Below are 18,484 nucleotides of genomic sequence, written 5' to 3'. Positions count from 1 at the left end.
GCCGGATGGAAGTTCTTAAAATGACCAACGTGCTCGTGTAGGCTTCCTCGTACCAGCGTGGCCAATACGCGACGATATCCCTTGCCTGTGAAATGGGGTTTGCCAAATAAATCAAGAGCCGCGCCGTGAAGGAACGTGCAAATTGCCGGAAGCAGCCGTCACACCTCCTGCACACACAAAACGTGCGGGCCGTGGCGGGCAACGAATCCCAACGCCGCGTCATACAAGGCTCCCACGTTCCACGTGCACACCTGAGGAATCCAGCCATGGCGGTGGTGCGCTAAAGGATAAGTGTGGAAAGTGACTGCGATGACTCTGTCCGTCACCTCCACCGATAAAGAGACATCGATCACCCTGTGCACTCGACAAAGCAGGGCAGGCCTAAATCAGAGAAAGGGGTCGCGCCTCAATACACAACCCACTCAAAGGCGTTCCTGGAAGCACGGGTCCATGCTACTGCTCCGCCACCGCCTTGCTCCTGCAAACTGTATTGCTCCCCGCATGTAAATCCACGGTAAGGTCGAGCTGCAATTCACCACTAACAATAGGCGGCTCGTTGGATCCCTCTTCCATTGCACAAAACGAGCGTTAAGCTCCTCGCACACAACTCCATGAAAATACAGTCCGGTACAACACGACATCAGGAGTGACAAGGGAGACAAGCGAATCCCCTTCCACACAGTCATCGCAAAACAGGAGAAAACCCTTGAAAGTACCCGCGCAAAAAAGAATCGTGTCGCAAAAACAGCGATCAACAATACTGTCGGTGCTGTGAGCAATGAGTGGCCGTGGTGCGCAGCACAGCCGTGGCCCCCCAAGCAACACATATTTACTAATTCCGCGTGTTACACGTCACATGGCGGCGTAATCGATCATACGGCTCGCACTGGATGAACGGTCGAGCAGACTCAGCGCGTCTGAGCGGGTGTCACCAGCCATGGGCTGCTACGGCGGCGCGGGTGGTCGGTACGACGACGCAGCGGTGGCGCCTGAGGCGTAAGACGATAACGTCATTTCGTGGAGCTTCTGCGTTTCTTCGTCGCTCTCCTCGTCATTGCGCAGCAGCGCCTCCAGCCCGCCACGCCGCGGCTCGCGCAGCTCCTGCCAGTGGTGGTCCTCCGCGTACCACACAACGACGCTGTACACAGCGACCGCAAGCAGCACAGCCGTCAGCAGCAGCACGATAGCCGCGTACGCCCTCGCACCGCCGTCGCTCGGCGCAAAGTGGTTGGCCGCGCTCACCAGGCACAGCGCCGCAAGGAGCACAAAGCTCGCAGTGTGCATCACCGTCAGGAAGGCCGAGCGCATCATGTTCGTGAAGGCAACCACGCCCGCACCCGCAAGCAGCACAGCCGCCATGCAGAAGTACTGGACGTGGCAGCCTCCCACGGGCGGGTGCGCAGCCGCAATCAGGCACACCACACACAGCACCGACAGCTGGAACACGCACCAGTACACGCGGCTGCCCCTCATGTTCGTCAGCATGCTGCCGTACATCCGCTGCTGCGCTGCGGGGTGCCAATACCCGACGGGGTACAGCAGGCGCTCGTGCAGCGGATTCCTCGAAAACTGCCAGTACTTCGTGAAGCTCGCGCCCGTGTGGCGGGCAATCAAGTAGCACACGCCAGCAGGAAACGCCACACCGTACAGCACGCCAACAACTCCAATCACGTAGTGCTGCACGCGGGCGCCGGGCATCGCCAGTGCAAGAACGGAGCCAAAGAAAATGCCGAGGTGCATCGCGTGTGCCACAACGTACGTCAGACTCGGGAAGCGCATCGCAGCCCACGCACTCGCCGCGTCCACGCCACGCCACCGCTGAAAGGCCGCCGTCACACCGCAGTGCACGCACCCGAACACAGCGGCGAGCAGCGCGTTGCCCACCACCATCCACAGCGGGTCACGGGCAGCGAACACCGACAGGAAGTACGGCAGCGCAACGGTGCTCGCACGCTCCTGCGCCGAGGTGCATGACATCCTCGCAAACACGCCGAGCGCCTGCATCTCCAGAATGGAGCCCAGTCCGCCGGTCACCACCACGGCAACAGCCGCCGCACCCGCAACAACGCCGGTGATCGCCGAGAGAGCGCTGGAGGCGGCGGGCAGCGTGTTCGAACTGATCGTGAAGGACCCAAGCAGCACACCCTTGCAGCCGCCGAACACTGCCGCAGCGTCGCAGCGAATGACTATCGTCTCGTCGGCAGCAATGAAGTAACCGCGGTGCACGGGCACAGCCAGCTCCAGGACGGTGGACGGATTCGTCGCGTTGCGCACCCACGTCGCGTTGCTCAGCATCGCTCCCCACGGACCACCGATCCCGCGCGGCTGCGCCGTCGACACCGGCACGAAGCTCAGGTGCGTTCCGAGCTGCGGGTCGCGTGCCCACCGAAACGGCGGCGGCAGCGCCACCATAAGCCGCGTCGGGACGGCGCTCCCACCGCCGCGGATGTCGTTCTGCGTCAGGCTCCCACCAGCCGCCGTCGTCGTCACGGCGAGTGTCGGGCACGCCACGTCGCTCCACCACAGCGTGCTGCTCACCGATGCCGTCGGGGTCCGCGTGGGCGACAGCGCCACCGCCTCCGTCACCTGCAGCGTCTCCGTCACCTGCAGGGTCTCCGTCGGCCCGTACTGCGTCGTGCTCATGCTCGGCGTCGAACTTGGTGTCGGGCTGCGCGTCTCCGTCAGCGTCGCCGTGCGGCTCAGCGGCGGCATGGCGGGCGTGCGGTTGCACCCGTCCACGTGCGGCAGGTACACCGGCAGGCAGTCGCGCCCGTACCCGCCCTCAGCACAGCGGCAGCCGCACGACCCCGACATCGCCCTCGTCGCAGCAGCAAAGCAGTGCACGTCGGCGTCGCACACGCCACACGCCACGGGACGGAATTCCCCGATGATGCCGGCGGACCTGTAGTCCATCGGCTGCAGCGCCTGCCCGTTGAGCGTCAGGCACCCCACGACAAACTTCCGGCCGGCTCCCCCAAGCGCAACGGTGCCGTCCATCGCGACGAGCCCGCTGCCGGCGTTCCCGTAGAGCGTCAGTGTGCTCTGCACAAGCTCCGCACTGCGCGGGTACGGCGGCACAGACAGGAGCCTGCCGCTGATGCTGTTGCCGCGCACCGACAGCCACGACCCGGACGCAAACGACGCCGACCCCCGCAGCTCCAGCAGCGCGCCATCGGTCACCGCACCGGCGTTGTCGTTCACCACGACGGCGGACGCGTTGGCCACCACCCCGCTGTCGAACACCAACCCATGCGCGGCGTACACCTGGCTCCCCGACACGCGCAGCACAGCGCCCCACGACGCCACCACGCGCGCACTCGCGTACAACGCATATTCGCCACCGAACACAGCCGCGTCCAGCGCAACACCGCCACCGACAAGCTCCAGCACGGCGCCGTCCACCACCACCGTCCGCCCACCAGTCATCACGGTCACGAGGGCCACGCCGGACACAACCAGCACGGACCGCACGAGACGCAGGCCAGACAACACAAGCACCGGTGCGTAAGGCGAGGACTGCGAGCCAAGAAGATACACAAGCGGCGTCGGCCTCGCGGCAACCAGCAGGGTGTCCGTCACCGTCAGCACAGACCCCGCAGGGAACGTCCCGGTCAGAACAAGTGCACCGTTCAGCGCCTCCACATCGCACACCGACAGCTCCACCGGCCCGCTCCCGTCGCTCCCCGCAGCATCCGCACCGCGCAACGCTCCACCGCCCATCACGTACAGCACAGCGCCGTTACGCAGCGAAACGTTCTGCACAACGATCCGCACGCCGTCCCGCGCCATCCACGGCACGTACAGCACCGGACTCACGCCGTCCAGCACAACGTGGCGCAGCGTCACCTCGCTCGCGCCGGCAGGCACGACGAACACCGACTGCACCGTCACGCCCTCGCGGAAAAACACACTCGACGCAGTGCCCGCAGCGGGCGGCAGCGCGGGAGCTCCCACAGGCACGCACGCCTCGCCGTACCCGCCGCTGCCGCACGCGCACACGCACACACCGTTCTTCATGCTCGCCGACGCCGTCCCGGGCGCGTAGCAGTGCGTGTCCCTGTCGCAGGCGTCGCACCCAGCAACGTCGATGCTCCCAGCGTCGCCAAAGCCAGCCGCTGCGTACTCCTCCGCCGTCGACAGAACACGGCCACCAGCGTCGTTGCACGCCACCCTCAAATGCGCCCCAGCCGAGAGCGACAGGCTCAGCGACAGCATCCGCGGCAGCAGCGCTCGGTTGCGCACAAAGCTCAGCGTGCTCCCAGCAGCGGTCACGGCGCCAGCGGCGTAGAGCATCTCCCTCGAGACGCCGTCGTGCACGTTGCCCTTCGCCAGCAGCATCGACCCGCCAGCCAGCCTCACCGTCGAATAAAACGCCACCGCGTAGTCCTCCGTCAACGAAAAGTCGCTCCGCACAAGCGCCACGGCGGAGCCCGACACGCTCACAGCCCCACGCACAGACACCGCGCGCTTGCACAGCAGGAAGTCGCTGTCAACAAACGCCACCACGGAGCCGCCGCTGGCCGCGACACCGTCCTCCACCGACACGCACAGCCCCAGCGCCGTCTGCACCAACAGCCCGTCCACGTAGAGCGCACCGCGCGACGACAGCGCCACGCCCCCAACAACCAACACGCCAACAGCGTCACGGAACACCGCCGCCACATGCGTGCGCGCAATGGTCAGCACGCTCCCAGTCAGATTCACGTTGTGCACCACGAGGCACGCAGAGGCATCGCCAAGGCCGTAGGCGCCGCGGTACGCAACACGCCTCTCTGCAATCAGCACCGAGTCCACCACAGTGACGCGCGAGCCCGGCGGAAATCGGTTCGCCACCAGCACGCCGCCGCCGAAACGCGACTCAAGCCCGCTGATCAACACATCGGCGCGCTCGCCAGCAGGCGGGTCGGACAGCCACCCAACAACGTACAGACTCGCGCCGCTCACAAAAGTGCAGTTCGACAGCGTCACGTTGCGCACGCTCCCCGACATCGACTCCACGTCCACCACGACGTCCGCCGCAAAGGTCACACCCACGTAGCACGCCACCGACGTCCCGAGACCGGCGTTCACCTCCACATCCACACGCACGTCCCGCACGCACAAGTCGGCTCCGTCGGTGCTCGGTGGCTCGGGAACAGCAACGGGCAGGCACGCATCGCCGTGGCCGCCCTCAGCGCACGTGCAGGCACAGCCATCACTCGAGACCGTCGTCGTGTACGCGGGGAAGCACGAAGCCGCGAGGGCGCATGGGTCGCTGCAGTCCAGGATGGTGGCGTTGTACACGGACGGAACAACGTAGTTCGCTTCCTCCTCGCCGTTCACAGTGTTGCACGCGGCCACAATCGCTCCGTTTGTGAGAACACTAGAAACTTCAGATATCCGCAGTACTGTCGGCGTGACTGTGCTGGACATGAACTGGTTGCCGGAAACAGACACCGTGGAATCGCGGAGATTCACCTCGGGGTTCAGAAAGAGGAAAGCTTCCGATGGGGATTCACGGCAGAGGTTGCCGCTCAACTGCAGCCAGGAGCTGTAGTAGATGCAGGAAAGAAAATTTGAATAAAACACAACCGAGCTTCCCTGCATGTCGTTGCCCTGAAACAAAAACGATGATTGGGATTCCACACTTAAGGCCCAACGAAAAAAAATGACGCACTGCACCGGCCTCGTCACAACGTTGCCTCGAATCACCACGGCAGAGTTGTTCAATACACTCAGCGACGAAGAATGCATAGACCCCTCAAGATGTATCAGCGTACCGTTAACGCCAGCCATATGAAACGTGTTACCCACCACCGCAAACACGGAGTACCACGACACCCTCAGCGCAGATCTGAAAACGTGGATGACGCCTGACGATGCCGTCACGGTCTGAAACACATTGCCACTGAGCACCACCGCGGAGTCGTTGCTTATCGCCAGTCCATTCATCGCAACACACGACGGCCTCCTAATGTCCAAGCCCGACCGAGGGATCAGCCTCGTGACCGTGAAGCGGTTCCCGCTGATCGTGATGTTCGTGTGTTGTGGAAACACACCCTCCGGGATGAGAAGAGCGTCAATAAACCTGTTGCCGGTGACGACGATGTTCAGCGACCCCACAGCGGCGTGCACGTTGCCCAACAGCAACAGCACGGCACCGTCCCTCCACGTGCATCCATCAAACGTGACATTCGCCACGTCGCCCGCCATCGCCCCAATCAGCACCGTCAGGCTCATGCCGCCCCCGCTGAACGTCACGTTGCGGTAGCACAGCCACGACAGCCCGCTGCCCACAGCCTGCGCAACCTCGGGGTACACCATGTCGCTGATGCACTCACCAACCGGCGGATGTGGCGGCGTGAGCGGCACTGGCGGTGGCGGCGGACCAGCAGGCACAGGCGCCGGGACGCACACATCGCCGTGCCCTCCAGCAGCGCACTGGCACTTGCAGTCAATGACCGCCGTCGTCAGCGGAGCAAAGCAGTCGCCGTACTTCGTGCACTCACCGCACGCGGCAACCGCCGTCACGTTGGTGATTCCGTGGAGCGCCAGCTCTGCCGCCGTCGTCACCACACGTCCCGCGACCGTCAGACACCCAGCAACGAACCGGTAGCCGGCGTCAGCCTGCGATAGCAACGAGACCGACAACCCCGTCGAGCCCATCTTGCAGCCCGTCAGCGTCACCACACTGCTGTCGTCAATGATAAGAAAAGTAGATTTGGATTCGTGGAACATCGCACCCACTCCCACGTCGTTTTCGCGCAAATCAAGCCAGCTTGATTCCTGGACGGTCCACGAGTCTTCTGCAAAGATGGCGTATGACACAGGACCGCTGTTCCCCACCACGCGCAACACGCTGTGATCCGACACGCTGAATTCTAGACACTGATACAGGAGGGTTTTCCCGGAGGCCATCGTATTTTTGAGCAGCACAAAAACAGAGTGGTCGCGGACAATGAGGATATTTATGTCGAACAGGTGTGTGTATCCATCGAGGCTGCAGTACCGCACGTACAGCGAGCTGCCAGCCACGAGCATCAGCTTCCCGATCGAGTACAAACCATACCCGCCGTACCTCAATGCATGCGCCCTGACGTTGCTCACCAACAGCGAGGACGCAGTCAACTCGACGTCGTCCAGCGCCACTACGCTCAATCTTTTATTCACGGTGTCAGGCCAGAAAACAATAGAGGACTGCACCGCGTCAACCTCCGTGACGGTGATGTCGCAGTGCTTCGGGAGGGCAAGTGAAAACACAACGACAGAGGACCGCATCACCGTCTGGCTCACGCGGATCAGGACGCCGGATGACTCGGCCGCCGCAGCACCACCAACAAACTGCAGCGCGGCACCGTCACGGAATGTGCACCCGGTGATCGTGATGTTGATGGGGAGATGCAGCGGCATACTGTCGAGAAAGAACGTCAACGCGGCACCCACGCCGCTGAATGTTACACCCACGTAGCAGTGGTGAGTCTTCCACATGTTCAGCGTGAGGATCTTCAGCGTCTGGTTCACCACGCAGCTCGTGTCGCCGTCGACGGCTCTCTCCGCCACGGGCGGCACAACCGTGTCGGGCACCTCGAAGGGAAGACACGACGCGCCATGCCATCCGTCCTTGCAGCTGCACGAGCACGAGCTGCGGTCCACCGACTCCGTCCCGGGCATGTAACACGCCGCGTCGTCGTTGCATGTGCCACACCTGAACACCACCACGCCCTCCGGAAACACATCGTCGTACGACGCCTCCTCACCGCCCTGCAGGTTGCACCCAACCACAATCCTCGCGGGTAACTCAACAATTGTCTGTGGCAGAGAAAGATCAGCAAAGGGATAAATATCGTCCAACTGACGGTTGTGTGCAAGCACCACGGTGGTGCCGCTGCCCGACAGCTGAATCCTGCTCTGGGAGTACGTCATACTTAATACTGAGGCTGCGCTCACGCTGTTGCCCTCCACACGCCACTGCGCACCTCCCTCGAGTGTCACCGAGCCAGACACATACAACAGCGCGGAATCAAAAAGCTCCATGCTACCAACAAAGTCGCAGTCCGCCACTCTCAGCAGCCCCGCGGAGCTTACGGTGTTCTCATCAGAAAAATAAATGCCATTAACGGCTCTCATCGTGTTATTCTCCACGTCAAAGTGGCCGCCGTTCTTCACTTCAACAGCGTAAACATAAACAGATGATTCCATACCTTTAACCTCCGTTGCCCTCAGCGTATTTCCCTTGAGAATGATCCCGCCACCATCAACAACAGCAGCAACGGCGAAACAGACTACGTAATCATTCCCCTCGACGTTGTTGTAAAGTAGCAGCAGCGACGAGTTCGCACCCAAAACAAAATCCAGAAAGGCAATGGCGTAGACCGACGTCGAAAAAAGCACACTGCCCGCCACCAGTATCTGGGAGCTCGCGCCAAAATCACCCCTGAACTCCAAATCACCGGCATCCAGCATCGAGGATGTCACGTTCACGTGCACGCGCGCACCATTCCCCTTGATCGACAGGCCCACGAGGACGCACTGCAGCAGCGTGATGTTGAGTGTCTGCTGTGGCGCATCAAAATGTGACAGTTCCAGCACAATCGCGGCGGTAAAAGTCACGTTGACAAAGCACAGACCACGCACACCGGGATCAGGATCGTCCACGGAGCTGATGCTGCCACCGTGCACGCAGCGGACCTCCGTGTCCCTCGCGTCGGGGAGCGGGAGCGGCCCAAGGCCGTCCGGAACCGCAGCTGGCAGACACGTGTCACCGTAGCCGTCAGCAGCACACACACACTCACAGCCGCTGATGCTGCTCGTCCTCGCTGCAAAGCACACGGCGTCCACAGTGCACGCGCCACAGTCCAATACCGTCACGGGTGCTCCAATATTGAGGTCTTCTCCGTAATCCGTCACAAGAGAGCCCCTTGCCTCGTTGCACATGCCGTAGATGATCGGGCGCGTGTCGGATGGTGGTGACCACCTGCTTGTCATGTATGCAGTGGTAGACGAGTACGAGCCGTAAGTGAAATTGTTGTGTAGTATCGACCACACACTCCGATCGTGGAACGCCACGCCGTAGTAGTTGGTCACGTACACGACGTAGGCCGTGCGGAACTCGTTGTCGCGGTGCACCAGCCAGCTGCCGTCAGTCACAGTCAGCGTTGTTGCCATCAGCATGGCGAAGCCAAGACGGAAATTGCTCGACACCATCTGCAGAACGCTGCCGCCATCCACCGCAACATCCCTGAACACACACGCGCCTTCGTACATGTTAATGCTCGGCGCACTCCACAAGCTGTTCTGTATGGAGAACACGGAGCCGCCGACAACACGCAGGTCCGACCCAAAAGCGTACATCACGTGCGTCTGCGACCTGACAGCGCAATTGTCCATGTAGAAGACGCTGGACAATTTCACGCCGAGACCGCGCTCCACGACAATCGCAGAGCACGAACCCCCGCCACACAACAGCGTCGACCGCGTCATGACAAACCGCGTCGACAGAAGCCGGACGCCGTCCAGGACAAGCGCGGGGCCGTACCGAAATCCCTCAAAGCCAGGTGTCGTCGGCATGTACTGCGACCCGCCAACCGTCGCGCGCAGCGTTGAGTTCGCCAGCAGCACACTCGAGTGCGGCGGCATCGCGCCATGCAGCACGATCGTGCCCTCCAGCGACGTCACGTTCGTCATGTTGACGAGGGCGTGGGGCATCAGGCGCGCCGTGCTCTCGCTGAGGCCGCCAATCCGCAGCTGCGCGCCGCCCGCAAGCACGCAGTGGCGCAGCGTCACGTCCAGCGCGTCAGCGAACGCGTCCATCGAGCGCAGGTCCACCGCCACAGTGATCGGTCCGCTGAACACCACCGAGTCGAAGCACGCCGTCGCACGCCCGCCGCCAACCGTCACCGACTCCGTCAGCGTCACGCCACTCACGCAGCCCTCCGCGGTATCGCCACCACCGCCGGCCCTCGCAGGCGGAACGTCGAACGGCAGACACGCCTCGCCCACACCGCCGGCACGGCAGCTGCACACGCAGTCGGAGAACGACGCCGTCAGCGCATCAAAGCACGCCAGCGCAGCCGCACAGCCGTCGCACGGCACCACGCTCACGGAGGGCAGACCGGCCAAGCGGTAGTCGCCGCTGCTCCGCAACACACGGCCACCGGCACGGTTGCACTGCACCGACACGACGCCGCTCGTGATCGTCGGCCCGGAGACAAGCGTAGCGCCGGTGGCAGTGCAGCGCGCAATCGACACGGTGCCGCCGCTCAGCGTCACCCCCGACAGCGACGCCACCGACGACGCCTCGCCCACTGCCCACACGTCGTGCAGGTCCAGCCACCCGCCGCCACCGACCGTCCCACCGTCGCAGCGCACCAGCGACGACGCGACAGACCCCTCGACGCCCACGAAGCGCAGCACCGAATCAACCACCGCGAGGCGCTCTCCAAGCACAATGCCACCGCCGCTGCTCACAGCCGACACGTTCGTCACGGAGAACACCGAGTGGCTCCGCAGACTGAGACGCGACGAGGACGCCACATGCATCGCGGACGCGGTCGGACCGCCCGACGCCTCCAGCAACACGCCGTCAAACACCACCGCGCTCGACAGCAGGTCCATGCCGCCGCCAACGTACACCGCCGTCCCGCCCGTGTGCAACGACCTCAGCAAAGTGTTGCTCACACGCAGCTGCGTCTGCAACAGCGACGTCGAGTGCAGCACAAGCGGCGACGCCACAGCGTCTGTCAACATGCTCAGCTGGGAGTAGCGCATCGGTCCCGCCGTCACAATCGTCGAGTCACGGACCGTCACGTTCGTGTGTGCCGGCAGGCTGTGCACAAACACAAGCGAGCAGTAGCCGCCGGACAGCCCGCTCACGCTCACCTCCAGGCTCCGGTCACTCGCCGGCTCACCGCTGTAGCCCCGCACGTAGAGCTGCGCACCGCCGTCGCACACGCAGTTCCTCAGTTCGATGCGCAGCGCACCGGGGAGCATCGCCGGCACGTCGAACACCACAGCCACGCCGTTCGTGATGGACACGCCGTCCATCAGCACCGTGTCCACGGCGCGGCCAACCGTGATGGCTCTGTCCACCGTGCCGCCCCGCAGTCGCAACACCACCGCATGCACCGCGGGCATCCACGCAGCAGCTGCCGCCAGCACCAACGCCACAAGCAGCGCCACACGCACAGCCGCAATGGCACTGCGCTGCAAACGGTGCCGGCTGCGCGGACACGCACCCACCGCAGACCGCATCCACCAACCCAGACAAGTACCAACAAGGCTGTCGTGGTGTGTCGCACTCGCCCAGTCGACCGTAACTCCTGCTTAGCAAATCCTTTTCTGCAGATTGCGAATCCAGTAACACAATTCCTATATATCGTTAACCCACTGCTAATCCTACTGCAATTAATCCCTAACACTTGAAACGATAGTTGTGCTGGTCAAGCAAAAGTATCTCTAACTGCACAGTCGAAGGAAAAAGAAGACAGAAACAACAGCAAATAAAGAAATTGGCACGCAGAAGCATCCGGCCACGGAAAGTCCGTACTGCAGCACAGCCACCGACAAAAAGAAGCGCAGACACCACCACGCCAGTGACACCCTCGCCCTCCCACCGCCCACGCAGCTCCACACAGCTACCATGCAGAGTGGCGCAATCCCGGAGAGGAGGCACATGACCATTGGCACCGCTCCTGTTGCCGAATGGCTACATCACAGAACAGTCCCGATGCAGTGAAAGACACACAAGAGCCGAGACAGATTCACATGGCGGCGTCGCAACCGACAGCCATCGAGCGCGTAAAAAAAGGTGTTATTGGTGACGCGGAATAGGGGTGGAGGATTCGCCAGTTGCCAGCTGTCAGAGTGTCGTTTTTCGCTCACGTGGGTCGGTATTGCACAACACACAGCGGCACCATACGCGCAGACGGCAATGCACACAGAAGGGATGAAGAAGCACGGCGGCATCCAGTCACAGAAAACAAGAGCCCAAACCAATTGCAAAGTCCGATTGGCTCGCAGCCGTCTGGATGGTGGTCGCGTCGCTGCCGTGCGGTGCGTGTGTCTACAGAAAACTGCAATGATGAAGAAAGCGGAAAAAGACGCAGTGCGGTCCTCGTCTATCTCAGTTGGTCGTGGCAACAACGTCATCCCTCCAGATCGCCTGCGGCAAAGACTGTCGCATTCAGCAGAGGTTGGTGCCTTCCTCCCCAAACTGGGGCGCCACTCCACCAAAGCCGTCGCTCGCCCACTCCCCCACCGACACAACGAGAGAGCAACAGCGGACGATGCGGCACGTGCGACGAGCACGCAGTCACCGTGACCAAGAAAGGGAAGCTGCGCAGCGCAAGCAAAATGAAAATACAATAAGTACTCCATCATTTCAATAGGACGTGGAGGCGCCGCAACCCACACAAAAAACGCAAAGCCGTGCAGTGGTCGTTTCTTCTTTTGCATTGAGTACTCTCAAATAACTCCCATGGCCGCACGCCAGCCACCATCGTCGAGCACATCCGCCCAATAAGTAGGGATGTGAAGAAGTGCCCCGGCCCCAGGAGAGGGCGCTGCAGTGGAGGGCGTGAAACACACACTTGTTACGCATCCCCCACGGTCAATCGCGGTGGCTCAATCATCCGTTTTTGCCAATAATCAGTAAAATAACAAGCCAGAATAATCTTCTGGGCCACTGGCCGGATCCTAAAATTATCTATATAAACCAAACAAGATAGGAAAAAAAGAGGGGATTAATGCAGAGGCATTAATTGCCTCAATGTTTTCTTCTAATTTTATATACATATTCTTTTGAGCGCTAAAGTGACCTTTTGTACTCAGTTAGGATTTAAATATTATTACTTACAAAGCGGCAGTCTTTTTGGTCCTCCAGCCGCAGGACCCCGCCGATCCCCTCCACAAGTTCCACCCCTTCACAAGGTCCTGAAGTGCAAAAACACGACCGCGTGATATGCCGTCTGCGGGGTTTTCTGGATACCGCACGTATGCGAAGGATGCATGTATTCCGCGAGAGTCAACAAACTCGTATATCCGTTGCAGCTCCCACGTCATGGCGTGTGATTTTGAGCTGCCCTTATTCGCCGCTCCTTGCAGCAAAGTGTTGTCCACCCAAACGTCCATGGCGGATGGCAAAATGGCGGGAAAGGCCGATAAGGCTAAGAGCACCGCGCGCACCTCGGCCTGCATGATAAGAAAAGAACTCCTCCTCCATTTTTCTCCGGCGGTTTTAACATTGCTTGAATCTGGAATAAAAACGGCTCCCCATCCATGGAGCGATGCGTCCGTGATGATGGCGGCCGATGCTTTCTCCCTGAGCTTGATGATTCGCTTGCGATTGTTCTCGATGATGTGTCGCAATCGCTCGCCCGAGCCAACCGCTGCCGGCCGAAGGTTCGCCGGGGATGTCTCCCGCACAATTCCCCGGTTAAGTGCGGGTAATCGTCGTCGCACTGCCTTGCTGAAAAAGAAGCGGCACATAAACGCGTGCAAAAAATGGCCGCCGCATACAAAAGGCGTGACGCCGTAATCTCCATTTCCGCGATGGTTGAAGAATTAAGCGACGGCATGGCGCGCACAGACCGGACAAACCTGTCACTCAGGGATACCGCCTGGCGAGTGTGATCAAACTGCACCCCCAGAAAGGTGTAATGCGTAGCGCCCGATTCGTGATCCTCCCCCATCGATGCGTGGCAACTGTCCGCATTACGAAGCACCTGGGCTTCCCACAATGTCGCACCGCTTTTCGACCCTGCAATGCGTATATTATCGATCCATACGTCGACGCACACCGATGGAGGTGCAGCCCATAGGAAGTGAACCACCGTCGTCACCCCGCAATTGCTGAAGTAATAATAATCTGGAGAATTTCTGGGACGGCCTTGTATCCCACTGGGAGCCGTGTGAGCTCCACCAGCGTGCCGTCCTCCACGCGGCATCGAAAGAGATGCCGAGTCTCCCGCGGTAAAGAGACTTAAAAAAAGGACGCCTTTAAGTCCAGGCAGAACGCGGCCTCAGCCATCACAGGTGGCAAATAATGGGAAATGTGTAAAAGAGGAACATTAGCCTCATAAGGGTCGTCTCTGTTCCTGTCGCGTGGCCACGCAATCCATCGTCGTCGTAAACCGGTGGTTTTCTCCTCCACAACCGAAAAGGGTATTATCTATCCGCCTGTTCTTGCAGAAAAAGCGTCCTCGATAATTCCCGCTTCCTTCAGCAATCGCGCGCCAGCCGCTGAAATCCTCCGTGAGCCTTCGCGCGCCTTGCTGGAGGAGGATAAAGGTAAAGGGGACCGCCCGACGAGTCTCCAAACTTGCATGAGCCTCTCCAAGGTAGACGGGTTCAACCGGCCCTTGATCCACTCTGGATTCAATGCGGGCACCTTGACCTGCTGTAGCGGGATGGTTCGTTCATCTTGTGGAGTGGCCGGACGCGTCCTTGTCGCGCGTCTCGTTATTGTAGCGGCATGATTGTGATAAAATTCATGAGAAAATAAACGCTCCTCCGCTCTCGACACGGGTTCCTGCCCTTCCGCCGTTTCTCCCTTCACATCAATGCGAGCAGCGACGACACCTGGGTCAGCATTGTGGTGTACCTCCACAAATATCAAACAGTATTCTGGGGAAGTTCGAACGGGTCGACGTGCTTCGCCAACTGCGAGATCACGTGTGGATCCAAATTGTATGCCTCCACGATTTGAGCAGCGTGCCGCAACACACCCTTTTTTGTGGAATGCGCCGTGGCATTCCAAGGAACCAGGGCTCGTTCGACTTTGGCATTAGTAATATTCGTGAGCTTTTCGCTTTCTTGAAGTGTCCTGCATAGCTTTATATTGTCGAAGGCGTCCTGCCCTCGTGTTCTCACGAACCGCGAGGCGCGGTGGGGATCCGCCCTCGCCGTCTTCGGCGCCACGGACCAATCCAGAATTATGGCCCCGTCCGCCTTCAGTTTAAAATTGTTGGGAGTCAAGGCCGCAATCTCAAACCAACGACTCGCTGTTATCCACGCAAGTCGTACGACAACACGTTCCTTCCATTCGGTCCGGCTGCGGATAACTTGATTCATCTCTTCCTCTGTCAGGGGGCGCGCCTGCCTCGTCTCCGATCGCACCGCAACTTTTTGTAACCCCAGAATCACCATATCCAGCGGGGTTCGATCCATTTCCAACATGGACCGCAGCATCCTGGCGTACTGAAGTCGGGTCGATGGCGCCACTTCGACTGCCATCAAAAAAGGCCGCGCAGCTCTCCTCGTTCATCGGCTGTTCGTGCGTGCAGCAAAAGGTTGTGAATTGCCCAGCTAGAGACATTCTCTGCTTCCACGTTGACGGCGCCCACATCTCTCGAGCAACCTCGTTCCCTCTCTTCGTGTGGCTGGCCCAAAGCGGTGATATCGGTGTTTCGTTGTACCACAGCCGAGCGTCGTTGGCAGATAAGCTCCATTTCCCTTCTCGACGATTTCGTCGGGAAATTTGAAACATCGGATGGAGCATCGGCGGCGCGGTGCGACTTCTTTACGGAATAGCGGGAGGTGGTGGACTGGAGGGAGCTGCCGTCGTCCGCTTTCATGAGAAGCAGCAAGCAGCCCCTCTGCCGTTTCTTGACGGCCGTCCGCGCTGCGAGTAACTTCCTCTGGTTGCGTCTCAGACGTTGCTTTTAGATGTGTCGTGTCCATAAACATGAAATAACCGGCAACGCAAAGATATTTGCGTCCCTCGTCGTTCCAAGGGAATCTGGATTGCCCTCGCAAAGGTGTCAGCCTCATGAACGGCGGTGCAAGGACGGGCGAGAACGTTGAAGAGCGGGATGCCGGGGTCGGACGCCATCATGAGCCGCATCCGGAATGCCTGCACTAAGATCCTGCCAAAATTCATGATTCGATCGGTGGAATCCCGCTCCGCTTCCAGCGCACACATCCACGCAAACAAACTGTCAACGACAAGTTGGGCCTGGTCCTCCGCCTGGCGCCAATAATTGTATGCGCCCCGGAGGTCCAAAAAGACTCCGGAAACGCCCTCATCCCATACACGCGGGGCCAATTGGTGGAGTCGAATGCGCGGAACATTCGTCCCTCTTTTCCTGTAGCGGAATGATCGTCCAAAAAGAAGTGCTGGAGGGCAAAGGCATCGAGGGATAGAAATGTGGTCACCCGAAATTGCCCTGAGACGTCTGGAGAAATAACCTGCCGTCTCTCTCGCGCCGGAGTTCGTTGGGCCGTGCGTGACGACGCGCCCACGGCCATCAAGCGATGCTTTTAACGTGGTTTTTTGGTAACGCCGTATTCGGCCTTATTGTGACACGCGACAGGTCCATCTGTCGGACCTCTCCGAGAGGTGGAGACTTCTTCCCGGCTCGCCGTCTCCGCCTCCCACGCGGCTCGCCGCGCCTCTCTAGCACTAACGCGTGCCTCTCGTTCCTGTGGTTGGGTGCGGGTCACCTCCAACTGCTGTTCGCGGCCGGCGAGCGCGCATTTCCGTTCTGCAAGAAGGCTGCCGGCGATCGCAATGTCAGATTCGCGCACCGATAGGTTGTTATGCGCCTCTTCCACCCGCGAATGAGGCTGAGCGCTTCGATTCTGCACGTCTGCGGTGGCGTGGGCGCTTTTCGTGCTCAAGCGCTCCCCTTCAGCAATGATGAGCCCTTGCCACGCGCCCCAACTCCCGGCCTGCGCCCATGATGGGCAAGATCAATTGATTCTCAAAATTTGGTACTTGAAACGCCCGTAGATTCGCAATATGTCCTGTAAGGCTCGAATCCTCCCAGGGCTTGGTGACGTTTCCCAAAATCAGGCATAAGCCTGTCGATAAGGGAGCCACAGTTAACGTCTCATCCGACATCTCGGTTCCATTAATAAACGTCATCTGCACCTGGGCTTCGCCCCGTTGGCGTACCAGGTCCCAGAGACGGGCGCCAATATCACACCACTCAAAAACAGTGTAAGGAACCAATGCCGTTTCCTTAAACCAAGCTGGCTGTGTCAGTAAGCTTAAAATAAAAATAAAAAATTGTCCGGCCGCCATCGGTTCCCTGCCCCTACAAAGTCGTGGCCTCCCAAAATTCATACGATGGGAAAAGTCTCATAAAGAAGAGCATTAGTTTTACCAGGATACATATACATCAATTAAGTTCGCCAGGTCTCCCACGACCATTCTCTTCAGAAGCTCCTACGAAAAGAAATGTAGTAACACCGTAACACCGCCAGCCACAATGATTCCCTCATACCGGGGCAATTCTCCAATTACGCCTCGTATGCACACACAAAATCAACATAACATATAAAAACCACCCAATGTTTTTCACCAGAAACCAAACAACCCCACTCCCTTTCCTTAATTTATTCTGTCACTGTTATTTTCGATAGCGTTGGACATTTTGGCATTTGTGTACGGTGCTGCCGCATGGGGCTGGTGCACCCGCACCGCATGCTCAGACACAAGCATCCAAAAATACATAAATCCCACAATATTTTTTACCATAAATCAAGCTGTCTCGTTCACTTGCAATTTCCTAATCTATTTTCCCATTATTATTATTATTATTATTATTATTATTATTATTATTATTATTATTATTATTATTATTATTATTATTATTATTATTATTATTATTATTATTATTATTATAGCACACTTCGGAGAGCTTCGTCTCTTCTAAAGTCTCTGGATGATATTGATACTTGGTACTGGCGCACCTCTTCCTCCAGAACGCCGCAATCTCTCGGCTTTCAGCGCGGCTCACACTATTGGGATTGTCGACATCACATCTCCGCCAGTCGTTCATCGGCATGCTGTCTGCGTGCTGCACATAAATAATCTCCCACGAGAATTCTTGGGATAACTCCTCCCAACCATTAAAATAAGCCGCCAGACACTCAGTGAACTGCCTCACAGTGCTGGCGGTCGTGTGGCGCCCACTCGCCGTAGCCATCCGCAGCCCAACCAGCGTCTTCCGCGGTAACTCCACAAAGAAAAAGCAGTCCACCAGCGGAAAGATTGCACCCGCCGGTATGCACAGCACCCCGTACTTTATTTTGGTATTTGTATGGTATTCCATTGCAATCACTCCACATAAGACTCGGCGCGGTGCCCTTCAGGGTTCGCCTCCAGCACCGCGCACTGTCGTCCACGGCGTGTTGGTGGCATCAGCTCCTTGAGGTCCTCTAATAATGCACCGAAAAAATCCCCCAAACATAAACGCGCGCAAGCCAAACCTTCGCATACATTCAGACAAAAGAGTATTCCTCTTCCCCAATACTAGCAACAGAAAAATATATACATCCCCATCACTCATTACGTTTCCCAAAATAGTGCGATATTCAACGCCCGAGGCAAACAGATATCGGTGCGTTCAGAAATCCCTCAGCACCGACTTCTCCTCTTCCTCGGACAACCCTCACGAGCTTTTGAGACGGATCCCCAGAGTCCCACAGTCTCACTCCCCCATGCGTAAAGTGCTTTTCACCGTCCCGGGGAATTGATCCCATCCAAAGCATCCTCACTGGC

At 59.1% G+C, this 18,484-nt stretch overlaps 2 protein-coding genes and 1 non-coding gene across 3 annotated transcripts, besides 6 other annotated features; all 3 read right to left on the bottom strand.

Annotated features, from left to right (window-relative positions):
- Positions 1-18,484: part of a sequence feature (areas not merged during assembly with more than two copies in the genome that could not be assigned to a particular haplotype) that runs on past the window's edge.
- Positions 946-11,229, bottom strand: Tc00.1047053508607.30 (dispersed gene family protein 1 (DGF-1), putative; the record flags this gene model as incomplete). The annotated part of the gene is made up of 1 exon (XM_809825.1): positions 946-11,229. One exon carries the CDS (start codon positions 11,227-11,229, stop codon positions 946-948), a length of 10,284 nt encoding a protein of 3,427 aa, XP_814918.1.
- Positions 11,824-11,894, bottom strand: Tc00.1047053508607.20. Its single transcript, XR_008255560.1, has one exon. It is a non-coding gene; the product is annotated as a C/D small nucleolar RNA (snoRNA), TB8C3C3 (small nucleolar RNA).
- Positions 12,604-17,148: a mobile genetic element.
- Positions 12,645-12,875: a mobile genetic element.
- Positions 16,969-16,989: a sequence feature (AT_rich).
- Positions 16,971-17,148: a mobile genetic element.
- On the bottom strand, positions 17,490-18,035 carry Tc00.1047053508607.10 (retrotransposon hot spot (RHS) protein, putative; the record flags this gene model as incomplete). Its single annotated transcript, XM_809824.1, has 1 exon — positions 17,490-18,035. The coding sequence occupies one exon, from the start codon at positions 18,033-18,035 to the stop codon at positions 17,490-17,492; it is 546 nt and encodes a 181-aa protein (XP_814917.1).
- Positions 17,505-17,605: a microsatellite.

This window comes from Trypanosoma cruzi, genomic scaffold (genome assembly GCF_000209065.1).
Source record: "Trypanosoma cruzi strain CL Brener 1047053516957 genomic scaffold, whole genome shotgun sequence".
Classification (NCBI taxonomy): Eukaryota; Euglenozoa; class Kinetoplastea; order Trypanosomatida; family Trypanosomatidae; genus Trypanosoma; species Trypanosoma cruzi.
The sequence above is the reverse complement of the archived record's forward strand: the minus strand, read 5'-3'. Positions and strand labels throughout refer to the sequence as shown.